At 35.2% G+C, this 19,417-nt stretch overlaps 1 protein-coding gene across 5 annotated transcripts in view; it reads right to left on the bottom strand.

Moving 5' to 3' along the window:
- The window catches only part of WDR17 (WD repeat domain 17), an 80,540-nt gene that overhangs the window by 50,867 nt on the left and 10,256 nt on the right, over positions 1-19,417 (bottom strand). For 3 of the 5 annotated variants that reach the window (XM_021694226.1, XM_044911606.1, XM_044911609.1), the window contains exons 1-3: positions 17,888-18,010; positions 10,124-10,307; positions 5,499-5,729 (exon numbers count right to left, since the gene is read on the bottom strand). In XM_021694226.1, coding sequence (XP_021549901.1) covers positions 5,499-5,729; positions 10,124-10,307; positions 17,888-18,010 — 538 coding nt within the window. Of the gene's footprint in view, positions 1-5,498; positions 5,730-10,123; positions 10,308-17,887; positions 18,017-19,417 lie in introns of those variants that run through there. The other 2 variants (XM_021694223.1, XM_021694224.2) reach the window with 1 other exon arrangement.

The following is a 19,417-nucleotide window of genomic DNA, read 5'->3' as shown; positions in this document are numbered from 1 at the left end:
ACTGCCTGGGTGCACAGCCTCGTTCCACCACCGACTAGCTCTGTGCTCTTGGACAAGACACTGAATCTTTGTGAGCTCAGTGTTTTATTTGTACAATGGAGAACATAACAATACTTAGCTCGTAGAGTTTTGTAAAAGAGTGAGTTAGTCACTTCAAGTGCTAAGAACAGTGAGGCCTGTTATAAGCAGCATATCAATATTTACGGTCCCCCCTTCCTCATGCATCACAGCAGTGCTCATAAGCATAACTCACTCCTGACAACCAGTACAAATAAGGCGGCCAGAAAAATAGGGACATAAAACATGTGGAATTAAATGAAGCGAAGGATTATCAAACAACCCTCTTGTTCCTTCCAAATTTAGACACAACTGGAAATGGGGGAAAAATGCTTCTGCTGATACACTACATGGGGCTCCAATTAACTGGCCTCCCATTCCGTGGAAAGGCAGCAAGACAACGGTATTCAGAGACCACAGTCTTCACAGAACCAACTCCTCCTGAGGATTATAAACGCCACCAGAAGTGTTTACTAAACAATAACCCAACTGAGAGATACCATAGCTCCTTCTGTAATATCACCATTACATACTGTTATTCAACATATCAGATTATAAAAGCAAAAAAATAAATTTCCTTGGATTTATAAGCTATTTATAAAATGAACTGAAAACCTTAAACAGTTTCTGGGTTGGGATTAAATTTGTCAGAATACATTATTCTTTATGATGTTGATCTTACATTTTATTTAGAATTTTTACATATAAAATCATAGAAGGTACATGTGATGTTTCTTTTATTTGGCTTTATCAAATTCCTGAAATCCTCATCGAGAAAAGTTTGCTTCTTCTTTCCCAAAATAAGTATCTGCTAAATTGCTATTTGATCTAACAAACAGTAATATTAATACAACAAATCATTACAAGTCAGAGAGACACCGAAAAATGATCAACCTAAGTTATACTAAAGCCATTTCTTAAGTAATTTTCAGGTATCTGCATGTGCCAGTTAATGTCAATGGTTTATGAAAAATATTCCAGAATGTGAAAAAAAATAAAAACAACCCACTAACACAAACGTGGGAAAATCTGCAATGCAAATGCTATGGTATCTAAATCATGTTGCTTGAAAGCCCATGCTTAGTCAAAATGATTATGAATTACAGCCACGGTTTTCTGTTCGGTCTAGTAACAACATTTTTATTATAAAAAATAGAAAACTAGGGGCGCCTGGGTGGCTCAGTCGTTAAGCGTCTGCCTTCGGCTCAGGTCATGATCCCAGGGTCCTGGGATCGAGCCCCGCATCGGGCTCCCCGCTTGGTGGGAAGCCTGCTTCTCCCTCTCCCACTCCCCCTGCTTGTGTTCCCTCTCTCGCTGTGTCTCTCTGTCAAATAAATAAATAAAATCTTTAAATAAAAAAAATCAATTAATTAATTTTAAAAAATAGAAAACTAAATCTATAAAATTTTACAGCCAACCATTAGAACAGCTGATAATACTTTCATTATTTTATATTATTTATTTTTATTTATGTTCTATTTTATTTTTTCTTCTGAAAAAACTTTTTTTTAGATTTTATTTATTTGAGAGAGACAGAGATAGTGAGAGAGAGCACAAGTGGGGAGGAGAGGGAGAAGCGGGCTCCCCACAGAGCAGAGAGCCCGATGCGGGACTCGATCCCAGGACCCTGGGATCATGGAATGAGTCCCACATCGGGCTCCCTGATCAGCGGGGAGTCTGCTTCTCCCTCTCCCTTTGCCCCTCCCCACCTTTTATGCATTCTCTATCTGCTCTCTCTTTCAAATAAATAAATAAAATTTAAAACAAAAAACAAAACCAAAAAACCATAACCAAAAACCAGGACAAGGGAAAATTGGGGTTTAAAAATGAAATAATGAAAAAAAATTAAAAATAAATTAAAATGAAATAATGAGGTAGTATATAATCCACATAGCTGTTCAAATTTTGATTTTGAAACCAGCGGCCAAAGCAAAGAAGAAAAAAATCATGAAAGGTTACATAACTCACCGTGTCCATAGGATAAAAATAAAACAAAAAGACAAAAAAAAAAAAAGTGCTCAGGAGAAACACTTTTCCCAGAACTGAGACCAAAATTACAGGTCTCCTGTGTGTTTTCAGAAAGGGAATGCAGTATGACACAGGGAATATCATCAACATTTCTAAAATAAAACCATGCAAATTTGATTCATGCACATCCTTGGAATAACACAAAAATCAATTCAATGAAAACATTTCTATTATGAAGATAAAAAAAATTTCTGATGACCTAGCTTTGTCCAAAACTATAATTTTAAAATAGCTAGAGTAGTTTTCTAGTGATTTTGGCTCTAGAATCCTCTGTTCATTGGTGAATTTTTACATGAAAATCCAATACACAAATATAGAATAAAGTGGTGCTTTTCAGACTGAAAGGGAGAAGGCATAAAAGGCAGCAACATCACCTCTGTGAATATTTCCTTTTTTTCCCTAGAGAGATAAAGACCGGACAGCAGAGAGCTTGAGGTCTTAGGCTCCTGCAAGAACCTGGAGGACATAAATTCTATCTTGTTACATAGAGATAGAATAATCTGTTGTGCCAATAAAGGTGACCACTCCTTAGGAAAAGTAAAAAGCATAACATCAGTATTAATGCTAATAGTCTCAAAGCTTCAAACTCGCAATGCAGAATGTAACATCAGAATAAAAAGTAGTATTTCCTTTATGACCCGTTAGCTCATGTATATGCAAAAGGAAAATACATGGCAGGATTATACCTTCCCTACTGTTTTGTATATATTCATTGCTAAACATCCTATGGAATAAATGAGGCCAGCAAGTCTGTACGGGGTTGTTATGGGTTGAATTGTATCCCCCCAAAAGATGTTGAAGTCCCAACCTCCAAGGATCTGTGAATGGGACTTTATTTGGAAATAGGGTATTTGCAGATGATAAATTAAGATGAGGTCATGAGGGTGAACCATAATCCAGCATGACTGTGTCCTTATAAAAGAGAAATTTGGACACAGAGACCTGCATGCACACGGGGAGAATGCCATGTGAAGACTGATGCTAGGCCTGCCACAAGCTAAGGAAGGACCAGAAGCTAACAGACAGGACTGTTGCCTTCAGAGGGCCTTGCTGACAATTTGATTTCATATTTCTGGTCTCTAGAACTGCGAGACAATACATTTGTTGATCTAAGCCACCCTGTATGTGGAACTTTGTTAGGGTAAGCCCTAGTAAATGAATCCATGTGTGGGTCCATAAAAATAACACTTGATGGATACGGGTAGAGATGCACAAACTACTTCATTTAATAACTGGAAGATGAGTTATGGGAAAATGATGGCCTCTTCTGGAAGTCATAGGTCAGATGTTGAAATATAATACATTCCACTCTGACTTAAACCCACAAAAGGGAGACACAAAGGGCAAAGGAGGTCTTTATGCCTCCCTATCCTTTCAGTGCCAGAATAAGCATAAAATGTCTCAATGTTTTATATTTTAGATACATGATACAATGTCTCAATGTCTTAGGACTTAACACATTCAAAAATACCTAATTAAAAAAATGCCTAATAATAATAATAAAGCAAAAAAAGAAAGCCATAGTCAATGAAAAAGAGATGGTCACAGTGACAAATTATGAAATATGAGTAATATCTAGAATGAAATTTGGACCAAAGTAAGTGCACACTCCTCATTATCCTCTTGAGAGCTCAGCAGCACACAGACTCCTCAAAAAGAAAGTATCACAATCCTTATGAAATCTCTGGGTGCAGGCTGGCTGGGGAGTAGTGGGGAGTCCCTAACAATATCTGGTTACACCCCCAGACCGCAGAGAATCAAGAGGAGGAAACACACAGCACACAGCCATCCTGACTGTCCCTAAATCCCCCTGCCCCGGGACTGAGCAAGACTGCTGTAGATCAAGAGCTCAGGAGGGAAAAGAAGTGGTATGCACCAGATCAAACAGAGAAAGGCTGCGAATGAGGTCACTTAACCATGAGCCTAATGACCAACTATAAAACAGAATTTTCTCCCAATGCAGAGGACAGAACGGATTGGGTGGGGGTGTCTGAGACAACAAATCCAAATGAAGCAGAAAACAAGCACAGATCCCTCCCCACTCCAACTTAAAACAAACAGATAAAATTCTCCCCAAGTTACATTAGTATAACCAGAAGGAACAAGAGGATATGCACAAAGAGCAGAGGGGAGGTGGCAAAGAAGTATAATTATTATCTTTCTTTACGAAGTAAAACAGTAGATCCTGTTTGAAATGTATTTGAGATAAAATGGCACCAAAATATCAATGTTTTATATATCATTTTATTTTTACATCTGAAAAAAATCTCTTCATCTTTACTATATAATATAATCAGGGAGTGATATCCCATCACCTTTGACATATTTTTTAAATTAACATATAATGTATTATTTGTTTCAGGGGTACAGGTCTGTGATTCATTAGTCTTACACAACACATACCCTCCCCAATGTCCACCACCCAGACACCCCATCCCTCTACCCCCCTCCCCTCCAGCAACCCTCAGTTTGTTTCCTGAGATTTAAGAGTCTCTTATGGTTTGTCTCCCTCTCTGGTTTCACCTTATTTCATTTTTTCCTCTCTTCCCCTATGATCCTCTGCCTTGTTTCTTAAAATTCCACATATCCATGAAATCATATATAATTATCATATATATCATTTTTTTTAATGTTAGAAAGATTTAAGAAATATTTATTCAAATTTTTATAATTTCTTCTGTTCAACTTCAATTTCTTTTTTCTTCTATTAGTTTCAGATAAATTGGATGTGATACATTTTGTGAAAGTAGTGATCTTAGTCCTAAAAAGCACTTTTATCCATCTATCTAGCAAGTCAGGAGTCACATACATCAACAGAGATGCCAGATGGCTAAAAGCATGTTTCTCAAATGGTAGCCATACTACTTTTGAGTGGAGAGCTATTCTGGTAATTTTCAGATCTCCCCATTACACATTTTATCATTGTTAAAATGAAAAAATAAACATAAATTAGTTCCTCAGACGCGTTCATTCAGCTAGATTAAGTAACTGATGGGGGAATCCAAAGATTTATTGTTCCTTTCTGTCTCAAGTTCAAAGTCTTTGCTAAGGACCTATGATATCACAATGGTATTTTACAAACAGGTGGGAAAATATTTTTGAGAAGTATTAGTAAGTCACCATATTCCTCTGCTGTATGTCCTTATTCATTCGGGTCATTTTTCTTAGTAAATGTACAGAAATAAACAATTGACTTAAAGTAAAAATATGGGGCAAATGACTGGATTTGGGTTAACTCAAAGTACAATCTGCACAGCTGAGTTAAATATATTACAATAAAACTTCATGGTGCTGGATATTATTTGCACAACTATTATTTTAAAATTAAAATATTGTGAACTTTGGCTGTATGCTGTGTAAACAAGAAATCACATAGGATAAGAAAAAGAAACCTGACTAAATTAAATTCTTACCTGGCTGAAAAATTGACAGACTTCCATCAATATGACCAAATACAACTTTCCCCTTTTTCTGGGTGTGCCATCTGAATATACAGATATCAGACAAGAAGCCATGTGCTTCCTTGTGCACAGTCACCCCACTCTCTGGGCCTGAGACGGTCCAAATGAACAGTGGTCCTCTATGGGAAACAAATGCCACAGCGTCACCTGCGTTCCAGCACCAGCTAAGAGAGGCAGGCATCCCTAGAAGAAATAAAATACAGATACGTAATAGAGCCGTGAGGAAGAAGATGTACCATTAAATAGTATTTCCATTGCACATTTCTAAAGCAACTTAAACTATAAGAATAGGCTTGTCATTTAAAAAAATATTACTACCTTCCTAGCTGGGAGTCGGACTTATAAAGTGACCCTAAAGACTACAGGCAACATATGTAGGGTGCTTCCATAATGAAAGGAAAAGTACCTCATTAGGTTTAAAACTACTAATTATCATAATATGCTTCACAGATGCAGACATTTATAGAGTTTTTTCTTTCAGAAACTACATAGTAAAGCAATAAATTCTTACTAAGTTTTTGTGTAGACTCATAGACATTCTAGGTATACAAGTTAATATGGTATACAATTCCTGCTTTAAAGGATCTTAAATATAAGATATAAATATAATATCTTGGGAAGATAAGGATTATATAAATGAAAAGTTAAATGCAACTATAGGGATTTAATAACAATAAAATTAATGCTACAATCTATGTTTTATCAGGGTTTAGATTCAAATCTTAGTGCTGCTTCAGATGAACTAAACAAGTAATTTTACCTCTTAAACCTGTCTTCTCATCTATAAAATGGATATAACCAAAAATAGCTGAACACCTATTCCACATTAATATTAAGAAAGGAAATATAATCATGCATGTAAAAGACCCTTTTAAACTATAGAAGAAATACAAAAGTTAATTGTATTCCCCTCACTATTACTGTGATCAAATAAATCATATATAAAATAAGTGTTATGGTAAATTTATAACTCAAGACAGAGATTATGAATCTCCCAACACAGATACTTTAAACAAATCCATCAGAATCAGCAAACTGAATATGCACATCAGCTCATATGGAATTTGGGCCCAGGAATCTATTTGTATTGTAACAAGGTATTCCAGGGGTGCCTGGGTGGCTCAGTCGGTTAAGCCTCTGCCTTCGGCTCAGGTCATGATCCCGGGGTCCTGGGATCGAGTCCCTCATCAGGCTCCCTGCTCAGCGGGGAGCCTGCTTCTCCCTCTTCCAGCTTCCCCTGCTTGTGCTCGTGCTCTCTCTCTGTCAAATAAATAAAATCTTAAAAACAAAAACAAGGTTTTCCAAATGATTGTGACATTCAGAAAGGTTTGTGAACTGTTGGGCAACTGTCCTGGAAAGAAGCTGGATTTGAATTATACTTTGAGGAAGCAGCAGAGTTTAATGTATGGGATAAGTAGTATTTCCCAGGAAGAGGAAGTGCTATAAACAAAGATACAGAGTTGAAAGTTGTTCATTGACAGTAAATTCAATTTGTGTCCTTAATGCTCCAAGAGGCAGAAACCAGAAGCCTAACGCCTAGTTCAGGGCCTGACATAAAATGGTAACTCCATAAATATTTATAGAAGGAATGAATGTGTCCATGAATAAGGCCAATAAAAAGCTGATATGGTGGGCACCTGGGTGGCTCAGTCGGTTAAGCTGCTGCCTTCAGCTCAGGTCATGATCCCAGGGTCCTGGACCGAGCCCTGCGTCAGGCTCCCTGCTCAGTGGAGAGCCTGTTTCTCCCTCTCCCTCTGCCTGCCGCTCTGCCTACTTGTGCTCTCTATCTCTCTGTCAAATAAATAAATAAAATCTTTAAAAAATATATGTGGTTTTAGAATACATTAACAGAAGTAGAATTTCCCAATAAGGGATGAGATACTCTGAATGGGTCAAACCACCATCGCACCCCTGAAGAAAGCCACTAGAACGCGGGCTCTCTGAATGCATGTCTCCAGAGAGGCAGCAAGGAAGAGAAGGGACCAGAAACAATGTCATTTGGTTGAAACAGAAAAGGCTTCTATAATGGTTTATTATTTCTAAGTACTTCTAAGAACTCTGTAAAATATCAACTCATTTAATTCTCCCCAAAATATTCTAAGATGGGTAGGCAGTACTATTATCCATTGGGAACAATGTTTTGGGGTGTTTTTTCTGAAAGGATATTATCAAGTGGGATATTTTTCAACCTTATGATAATTTTAACATTTTATATTTAAACAAACTAATACTTGTTTTAAATAAAATTTTTATTACTGTGGAAAACAGAATAATGAAATAAAAAATACAGAGGCAAGTTCAAGTTCTATTATTGATTTTTAAAAAAGGTTGACTAAATGCAAATTTCTACCTTGCTTAAGCTGGATTCTGAAAAGAAGAAACAGAGTCTAAGACATTTCAAAGGGAATTACTTACAATGAAAATAACCAAAATATTCATAATTTTTTTGCAAATATAGCTTTCAATTTTCAAAGTAAGAAGATATTTAGAAATGGCATGAGGAACTTATTGTAAAGCCTCTGAAAATTTTCAAAGGAAAGGAAGATACGTAAGGAAAGGAAAAATATGTAAAAGTGATCAAAACTGTTATCATAATTATTTAATAGCTCTACAAATGCTAATGAAAAAACCTTTTTTTTTTTAGGATTTAGCTATTTTTTAATTTAAATTCAATTAGCCAAGGTATAGTACATCATTAGTTTTTGATATAATGTTCAATGATTCAACTAATGAAAAAGTCTTATTTAATTGTATCCTCTGTGGCAAAAAAAGCTATGGCGCACACAGCTAATGAATAAAAAACTCTTCCATCATGAAAAGATGTGATGGATATGGTATTTGATGACAAATCAGTCGATAAACTAGGTGATAATACAATAATATACTGTCTAATCTGTACCTACCATAACATTTAGAAAATGTTGCTATGCAGTTATAGTCTAGTATAGATTTTGTGTGATAACTTCGTAAGAACAATGACATCATGTAGCATTTAAGGAGTATTTATTGTGTTACCTAAAATTAATTTCACATAAAGCTGAATATAAAGTATTGAGAAAATGTACTATTGACCATTAAAAACAATAATGGAAAAACCTGTAGGATTTGTGATTGGTAGAGAAACAGGTATGACTAGAAAAACATGAAAAATCTTGATTGAGGCTATCAATTGCTGTTTCTACATCACAAAGCCTTGTACCAAAAGTATTTTGGCTTTTTCTCACTGATGTATTGAAAACCTTAAGGAAAACCATTACATGAATGGAAGCTCACTGAATAACTTTAAAAAAATTTTTGCTCAGAGATGGGAGCACACTGCACACTATCTAATACTGAAGCTCAGTGGTTGTTGCAAGTGAAAATAAGCAGCAGATTATATGAGCTTGGGAATGAGATGCACATTTTTCTAGTTGAAAAATTAAACTTGTTCGGCAATTTTTTTTTTAAGATGAAAGTTATGTAACAAAATTGGTTTATTTTACTGGTATTTTCAACATTCCTAATGACCTAAATTTGAAAAGACAAGGAAAAAGAAATATACTAAGGATGCTGAGCATATCCAAAGGTTCCAAAAGGCATTATTATTATCTGGGAAGCAAGATTTACATATAATTGCCTATGAATTCTCAATATTGTTGCTACATACCGAAAAGAACATTATAAAGAAACTGAACAAAATAAAGTTAGCGAGACTGTCACATCTCAGTTTTCTGTCTCAAAGTTATAACCAGTAATTGTGAGAGGAACAACCGCCATGAAAAACACATCCAGCAGGAGCTCGCAAAATCATAATTAATAACTGAGACACCCCTGGCACTCAAAAAGGGACTGAATTATTGTGACATCTAACACAGAAAAATGGTAACTTCATCATTATCATGGGGTAAGAGGCTAGCTAGAAAGAGTGTAATAATATTCAATTCACTAAGACCTACTTGTGTGAACTAGGACTTTCTATCTTGACCCAATTAAAAATAAAAGAAAGAAACCAACTCAGCAGGGCCCTGATTACATGCGTAACACTGTCAGTGTATGTTTCAGATTGGAATAGAGTAATGAACAGGCTAGACCAATTGTCTCATTAAGAAAATTGTACCAATTATTTTTATATGTATTTTGGGAAGTTTTGTTATATTTACCTATTAATGAAATCATTTGGTATTGACTGTTTTTAACTGATCGGTGTACTAAGTATAAATGTTTCATGAAATTTTGTTTCAGTTTTATATATATGTACAATGAGTCAAGATATGAAATTTCTTACATAGATTTCCACTGGAAAGTTTGAAAAGCAGTACTTTAAAACCTGAGCTAATTTAAATAAAATATTTTTCTTATTAAAATAAAAATATTTTGGAGTGCCTGGGTGGCTCAGTTGTTAAACATCTGCCTTCAGCTCGGGTCATGATCCCGGGATCCTGAGATCGAGCCCCGCATCTGGCTCCCTGCTCCGCGGGAAGCCTGCTTCTCCCTCTCCCACTCCCCCTGCTTGTGTTCCCTCTCTGGCTGTCTCTCTGTCAAATAAATTTTAAAAATCTAAAATCATTTAGTAAAATAAACCCCAGTTATAAATATACCTTTTGTATTGTCGAGCTTAGCAATGACTTTTTGTTCTGCAACATTCCAAATGATCACTAAATTATCGGTACTGCCACTTGCAAACACATCAGGGTTATGTGGACACCAAGAGATAGCTGTGATTGTTTTTTTATGTTCAGACATAATTGCATGAAGTTTGAATTCATTATAACGGTGATCCAACTAAAAAAAATATATAAATAAGACATTTTCAGTGCTTCTTTTTAGATAACACACTTTTCATTAATAATCACATTTTTAAAAAGCTACATACATGAAAATTAGTACACCTAATAACATGATATGAACACATTTCAAGCCTTGGTCTACTTTCAAGTGTTAAGTGTATTCAATCAATATAAAGAAATCATTTTTTTAAGTTTTTATTTTAATTCAGTTAGCTAATAGTGTTATATTAGTTTCAGGTGTACAATATAGTGATTCAACACTTCCATACATCACCAGTGCTCCTCACAAGTGCACTTTGTAATCCCCATCATCTATTTCACCCATCCCCCTACCCTTCTCTCCTCCATCAGTTTATTCTCTATAATTAAGAGTCTGTTTCTTGATTTGTCTCTTCCTCTCTTATTTTTCCCCTTCGCTTGTTCTGTTTCTTAAATTCCAAATATGTGTGAAATCATATGGTATATGTCTTTTTCTAACTTATTTTGCTTAGCATTATACTCTGTAGCTCCATCCATGTTGTTGCAAATGGAAAGATTTCATTCATTCTTATGGCTGAATAACATTCCATTGTATATATGGTCCACTTCTTCTCTACCCATTCATCAATCAATGGACACTAGCGCTGCTTCCACAGTTTGGGTATTATAAATAATGCTGCTATAATCATAGTGGTGCATGCATTCCTTTGAATTAGTGTTCTTGTATTCTTTGGGTAAATACCCATTGGCGTGATCCAGAGATCCTAGGGTAGTTCTATTTTTAACTTTTTGAGGAACCTCCATACTGTTTTCCACAGTGGCTGCACCAGTTTGCATTTCCATCAACAGTGCATGATGGTGCCTTTTTCTCCACATTCTCACTTTCTTGTGCTTTTTTATTTTAGCCATTCTGACAGGTGTGAGGTGAGATGTCATTGTAGTTTTGATTTGCATTTCTCTGATAAGTGATGATGAGCAGAAAAAAGATCAGTTTTTAAAAATAGGAGAATTGAAATAAACAATTTTAAAACAAGTAAAAATAAATGTACATTTAAATGTACATAATAATTCAGAGCTTTATTATATTTTTAGAACTATATCTATTTATGAAGAAAAACCCCTTGGTTTTGGGATATTTTTTCTGTAATTTTTCAAATATATTTAAATGAAAAAATTTAGGCTAAGAAAATAAACTATTGGGACTACACCAAATTAAAAAGCTTTTGCACAGTGAAGGAAACCGTCACAAAATGAAAAGGCAACCTATGGAATGGAAGAAGATATTTGCAAATGACATATCTAGTAAGGAGTTACTATCCAAAACATATAAAGAACTTATAAAAATGAATACCAAAAAACCTCACAAATAATCTGATTAAAAATGGGCAGAAGACCTAAATAGACATTTTCCAAAGAAAACATACACGTGGCCAACATTACTCAACATCACTCATCAGCAGGGAAATGCAAATTGAAACCACAACAAGGTATCATCTTATACCTGTCAGAATGGCTAAGATCAAAAACACAAGAAATAACAAGTGTTGGTGAGAATGTGGAGAAAAAGACTATTGGTGGGAATGTAAACTGGGACAGCCACCATGGGAACAGTATGGAAGTACGTCAAAAAATTAAAAATAGAAATACCACATAATCTAGTAATTCCACTACTGGGTATTTACCCAAAGAAAATGAAAACACTAATTTGAAAAGATATGTGTACCCCTATTTTTTATTGTAGCATTATTTACAATAGCCAAGATATGTAAGCAACTCAAGTACCCATCGATAAATGCATAAAGAAGTGTGTGTGTGTGTGTGTGTGTGTGTGTGTGTGTGTGTGTGTGTGTGATGGAATATTACCCAGTCACGAAAAAGAATGAAATTTTGCCATTTGTGACAACATGATTGGAGGTAGAAGGTATCATGTTAAGTGAAATAAGTCAGAGAAAGACAAATATCATATCACTTCATTTACATGTGGAATCTAAAAATCAAAACAAACAAGACAGAAAACCAGACTCAACTACAGAGAACAAACTAGTGGTTGCCAGAGAGGAGATGGGTGGGGGGATGGGTGAAATAGATAAAGGGGATTAAGAGGTACAGGCTTCCAGTTATAAAATAAATAATTCATGGAGATGAAAAGTACAGCATAGGGAATATAGACAGCAATACTGTAAAAACACTGTAAGGTAACAGATGTTGACGACACTTAATGTCATGACCATGAGTAATGCACAGAATGGCTGAATCAATATGCTGTACAGCTGAAACTAATTTAACATTGACTGTTAACTATACTTCAATAAAAAATTGGGTTAAATAAACCAATTGCTCATTATTATATTATTAAGATGTCTAAAGTCTGCAGAGCAATATCACTGGGCCCATTTTCTGTTATTGCTTTTTGGATGGGGCATTATGTTGTGGTATTGTATGTAAGCGAAAAAAAGAAATAGCCAATTTTCCTATTTCCTTTGTAAATGTGCCATTAATCAGTGAATTTTTCTTTCTAGCATTTTCAACATGTTTGAGATTATATAGTATATGCCATTTTGTTGTACCTGGCTTTTCCTTTTAATAATGAACCTTTCACAGTATTATGGAAGAGTGTTTCAAATCGTTATTATATTAACTATTATACCATTCTTTCTCAACCATATACTTGCAGTAAAATCCTAACTGCAACACGGCCTTCGATGCCCTACATTATGAAACTCTGCTATTTGCAAGGCTCACTTGGTATAGCATTCTTGCTTGTCCACTCTGACCTTCTTGTTTTTCTATTACAGCAAAATTATTTCTGCTTTAAAGCCTATGTTTGCTGTTCCCTTGGCCTTGAATGCTCTCCCCATCGATTTGCTCATGGTTATTCATTCTTTCCTGTCCAGGTCTCAGTTCAAAAATGCCTCTTTACAAAGGTATTTTCTGACCACAGTACCTAAATAAATTTACGCACCCACCCCCACCCCAAAACCTGTCCCATACTCTATCCTTTTTTTTTAAATTGAGATATGATTGACATATAATATTAGTTTCAGGTATACAACATAATGATTTGATATTTGCATATATTGCTAAATGATCACATAAGCCTACTTAACAATCACCACACACAGTTATAATTTTTTTTCTTGTGGTAGATTTTAAGATCTACTCACTGAGCAACTTTCAAATATACAATACAGTGTTATTAACTACATTCAACATGCTGTACATTGCATCCTCATGACTTATTTAGTTTGTAATTGAAAGTTTGTACCTTTTGACTCCCTTTACCCATTTCACCCCCTGTACCCCCACCTCTGGCAACCACCAATCTATTCTCTGAATCTATGAATTCAGTTTTGTTTTGTTTTAGATTCCACATAAAAGTGAGATCATACGGTATTTGTTTTTCTCTGATATATTTCACTTAGCATAATGCCCTCAAGATCCATCCATGTTGCAGCAAATAGCAAAGTTTCCTTCTTTTTATGGCTAAATAGTATTCCATTGTATGCATAGAGAGATCACATTTTCTTTATCCGTTCCTCCATCAATGGACACTGGGGTTGCTTCCATGTCTCGGTTATGCTGCAGTGAAAATGGGACTGCATGTATCCTTTCAAATTAGTGCTTTCATTTCCTTCACATAAACACTCAGAAGTAGAATTGCAAGATCATATGGTAGTTCTGTTTTTAATTTTTTGAGAAACCTCCACAGAGTTTTCCATAGTGGTTGCACCAATATACATTCCCATCAACAGTGCACAAGGGTTCCCTTTTCTCCACATCCTCCCTGACATTTGTTATGCCTTGTCTTTTTGAAAATAGCCATCCTAGTACGTATATGGTGATATTTCAGCGTGGTTTTGATTTGCGTTTCCCCGGTGATGAGTGATGCTGAGCCTTCTTTTCATGTGTCTGTTGTCCATCTGTAAATATTCTTTAGAAAAATGTCTATTCCGATCCTCTGCCTATTTTTTAATCAGATCATTTGTTTAATTTGGTATTGCATCGTATGAGATCTTTCTATGTTTTGGATATTAACCCCTTATCAGATATATTATACGCAAATATTTTCTCCCATTCAGTGGGCTGCCTTTGCATTTTGTTGATGGTTTCCTTTGCTGTGCAGAAAGTTTTTTGGTTGATGCAGTCCCACTTGTTTTCGTTGCTTTTGTTTTTGGTGTAAATGACTCTAACATATTACCTGTTTTTATATCCTTTGTAGAATACATTTCTTCCTGCAACACTTATTTATTTATTTTTTTGTTTAATGACCCCTCCCTGCCCCCGTCCTTACTAAGAATATGAATTCAATGAGAAGAATTTGCCTGATTTGTTCATAGTTTCATTCCTAGTGCCTAGTGATACTTGGCCAACAGAAGAGATTCAGTTAATATTATTGAAAAAAAATGAGCTATTATGCTATTGTTTACCATTTAAGCAACTTTTAACTTTTGCTATCACAAAAAATGCTGTAGCAAACATCTTTATATAAAATTTTGACAAATGACCTAATTATTTCCTAAGGTTTTCCCTTCTATAATTTCTATATCTCTTACTACTTGAACTTCAGCTATTCCTGAACAACTTCAGATGAAAATATTATTAGAGATAACCAAGTACCAGTGGAGTTTTCATCTGATTAGTATTGCAGTTATAATAATCTTAAGTTGGCCTATTTAAATATATAAGTACATTTTCTGTACATTTAGGAATAGATTTGTAAGTTTTAAGTTATTCAGTGATTTAAGTTTATCTATGATAAATACTGTGAGTGTGTCTAATGTATCTAACAGAAAAAACTGCTACATAAGTTAGAAATTCAGTGGAAGAATCTGTAAATACATGAAGAAGCTATGTTGCATATCAATGATCTTCACTGGCTTTACTATACAAATCATCCAAACAGTATCTTAAGCACAATATAGAATACTTACAGGGATTAATTTATTAATACATTCCTATTATATTTACAATTCAGTATTATGAGTCTGTACTATTACTTTGAGTTGGACCATAAATCATTTTTAGAGTAGTTAATACAATATATTATTGCATTACAATTCAATGGTCAAAGGAAAAATTCTTACCACATTTACAAGTATCATTTAACAGTTCAGACAGATGTGATAATACCTCGGCATCATTATACAGACTGTGACAGACTATCAGACTCTGTACATTAACCCCAGGTATGATTTAATAACTATTCCCTTTGGAAATAACTATAACATTTTATATTTATGTAGCATAATTTTCAAAGCACTTCAATTTAGACAATGACATTTAAAAAATACTGATTAATGTAAGTTGAATGTTAATGTCACCATTTAATATAAATGTAATTTTCCACTTGCATACTTTGAAACAAGGTTTTACAGTGAACTCTGTAATGAACTATCACCTGAGTTTATTTAATTTCTAAATCAGGGTGATTTTTAATTTGTTTCGGTCTTTAATGACTCACACATTTTCTTCATAGGTTTTTTTATATTAATAATTTTAGCTCAATCTTCCTAAATATTCAAGTCATAAAATATCATCATAAAACTTAAGACACATGCGAACATAAAAAAAATTAAGTGCTGCCTTCGTCCATTCTCTGACTGTCCTTACTCCTTGGAGGAATAGTTTACCTAGACTGATACATTCTTCTTCTCTAAAAGGAAGTAAGACAAGAAGTTAGGGACTTAAGACTAAGAGAGAAATTTTGTAGGAGACCTTTGGGAGTGAGAAGCTTATGGGGACATGCAAAGTGTAAAGGAGGCAGATGGGAGGAAAAAGGGAGCAATTAGCAGGCTTGCTGCTGTCTTCTCCATGGGGCAATGGGAAGTGAAAAAATATGACTTATACTGAAACTGAGGTTGATTGCTGGGTGTTTCTATAACCTTGAGTAATGGACTACATAAAATCTAACTTGAAACTGTGTAAAATTAATGGGTTTATAGATTAATGCTATTATTTCCTAAATTTTCAATAAACTACACTATTGGTAATTAAAAGGATTTTTATTCCAGAATAATGCAATCATCTTTTTCACTATTAACTGAAATGAACTGGTGTTTCAAAACAACAAAAAATATATCATTCAAAAAGTATTTAACGAGTATCTATCAAATTCCAGAGAGTACAGAGTAACTTGAGAAATCAAAGGTGAGGAAGACTGATTCTGGTAAAGGGAAGCAGGCAGAGAGGCAGTCCGTTTTCTAAGGTCCTTTGCTAATGGGAAAGAGGAAAAAGCAGAATACGGAAAAGAACTTATACACTTGAGCTGAGATTTGAAAGATGAGAAAACACTCTCTGTGGGGTGCCTGGGTGGCTCAGTCGTTAAGCGTCTGCCTTCGGCTCAGGTCATGATCCCAGGGTCCCGGGATCGAGCCCAGCATCGGGCTCCCTGCTCAGCGGGAAGCCTGCTTCTCCCTCTCCCCCTCCCCCTGCTTGTGTTCCCTCTCTTGCTGTGTCTCTCTCTGTCAAAATAAATAAATAAAATCTTTTAAAAAAATTAAAAAAAAACACTCTCTGAACAGGCAACACAGGCAAATGGAAAAATTAGTGTAAACAAAGGCAAGATATAAAAAAGTCTGAGATGTTTTGGAAAACACAATTAGCATGGTCTGCCCAGGGCACAAGGTGAGAGGAGATGGAGAAAGACATTGCGAAACAATGTCACACTATGAAGTTTGGATGTTAATATGAAGGAACGAGGAGCAGCTGAAGATTGAAAATTGCAGATATGCATTACAGATGACTGACGACACTAATGTATAAATTAGAGGGAGTCAAAGTAGAGGCGAAGAGGATGGTAAGAGACTATTATAATAGTTTAGGTGAGAAGGCTTTATAAAGGTACAAAATGCTAGGATCGCTCCTCGTTACCTACAGGATAGGAGGTGAGAAGGAGGAGCCTAAGAGAGCTAACCCTCACATCTGTGGTTCAGGTAAGTGGTTAGCTGCTCACACTGAAATGCTGACTCCAGGTTTGAGGAGAAAGATGGACCTGGATTTAAGATGCTTATGGCACTTATAACTGGGACAATTCAGAAGACCATTGGCTCTATAGATTGAGAACTGATGAGAGAGGTCTGGATGGAGTTCAGACATGAAAAAACGGGAGTTGTAAAGTTTTGAATCTCAAGAATATCTCAAAATATTTTATATCTGTACTGTTTTTAATATAATGATCTCTAATGGATGACTCAACTGATGATTTTCTCATATGAAATGCTGCTGAGCAAGGTCTGAAACAAATGAATAAATGAATTCCAATGATTTATATGGAAATATATTTTAAAAGCATTAGATTCTAATTGCTCACCACTCACAGATTGGAAGCTTTTAATTCTTGAAGAAATTCTGTTTGATGAACAGCACATAAAGGTTTATGAAATCAATTAAGATTTTTCTAACAATCTGAAACTATGATACAAGCATTTTTTAAAAGCTTGAATTGTAAAACCAATATAGTATAAATAGCAACAAAATATAAATATCAATTAAATTACAGTACTTAAGCCTTTCCTATAACAGGGATTTTAAAATATGTATTAAATATTAATTTTACCTAATAAAATTAGAAATCAAAAAGCATCCATAATATTTTACCTGGTAAATATAGATGGCCAGGGTGGCACAGTATGCAAACCTGTCTCCATTGGCAGCACATACATCTTTGTTCCATGGCTGACATCCAGCGGCCAGCAGGCCCACTTGCCTGACCTGGGACATGTTTGCCTTGAAAACCAAATTTGGAGAAATATCAGTCATTTTCATTATTCAATAAACTTAATTATTTTATAGCTATCTTCATCAATCCTTATTTTTATGCCCTGAAAAAAATTTTTACTAGGACTATTAATCTCTTTCAGAGAACAAGAGTTGAAATCCCCAAATGTCTAGACACATCAAGGCAGGTAACTCAAATTTGAAAAGCAAGAGATTAGAAGATGATCAATAACAAATAACACTTGGCTGAGGACTGGGAATCCCAGAGGAGTGATGGGGGCCACAGTGAAATAGAAGGTGCATATTCTATCTAAAGGGCTTCAGTGCCACTGGAGAAGTCCCTTCCCTTTGCCAGATTAATGAAACTTTCCAGAGAAATGGAAGCATCTAGATTTCTGCATAAAACCTACCAATTTTTAAATACAAGCAGTTCAATTCAAGGCAGCAAATTCAAGTGTAGAACACCGTGAGCCAAGACTGGGAAGACTGTGGCCTCTGCCAGGGAGCGTCATTGTTTTTATGACGACTCAGGATCTTCACACAAACTATTTGTGGTACACAGGGCAGGTATACAAGCTGCATTAACAATATCGTTCATTGTGAAGATGGGCCAGAAGGAAGCTGGAAACTACTGGTTACAAAATGTTGACGTGGCCAGCAGAGAATGGTGGAGCAAACAGCCCTGGAGATGCAGAATCAGTCCGGCTGGGACTCAGCAAGCAGGGATGCAGACCCAGCTCCAAGCCAGCATAGAGCGTGAGCTGGAGTGAGGCGTCTAACCTCTGTTCCTTCCATCTAAAACAAACCCTCTGAAGGAGGTTTTCCCTACCATTTCTCTCAGTTCAAGGGATTCTGTGAATCTATGTGTAAGCTCAATTTTTCTAGGATGATGGAAAAAAGGAAGCCAAGAGTGAGGCTGTTTATAAATCTACGATCATATTGAAAACCCAGATACAGGGAAAACACTAAGGCAAAAACAAAAACAAAAAATCTATTCTGAGTATTACCCTACATAGTTACCTCTTCAGTGGCATTCAAGACTAGATTGACCAAAAAAAATTTTTCAAGGCAGAATCTAGACCATTATTTGCTATCTTTTCTAATATGGTCAAAAAAATTGGTCTAAAAATGAGGACTCTTAACATGGGACAATCTTCACTTATACCACAATGTTATACCCTGCAAATATCAATTTTTCACTGTCAATTTCATATCTGATTCAAATAAGGAAAAGGTATATAAAGCAATTATAACCTTAAACTATTTTTGAAAAATTAAGTAAATACCTAGCAGATATAATAAATTTGGGTCACGCTGACTAACATACCAAGTCAATTTTTAATCAGCATTTTGTTTACGCTGTTCAAAAGTTTTATATTATTTTAGTAGCAAAATGTTATTGCTTTAACA

This window comes from Neomonachus schauinslandi, chromosome 2 (genome assembly GCF_002201575.2).
Source record: "Neomonachus schauinslandi chromosome 2, ASM220157v2, whole genome shotgun sequence".
Classification (NCBI taxonomy): Eukaryota; Metazoa; Chordata; class Mammalia; order Carnivora; family Phocidae; genus Neomonachus; species Neomonachus schauinslandi.
This window is presented reverse-complemented; position numbering and strand designations above follow the sequence as displayed.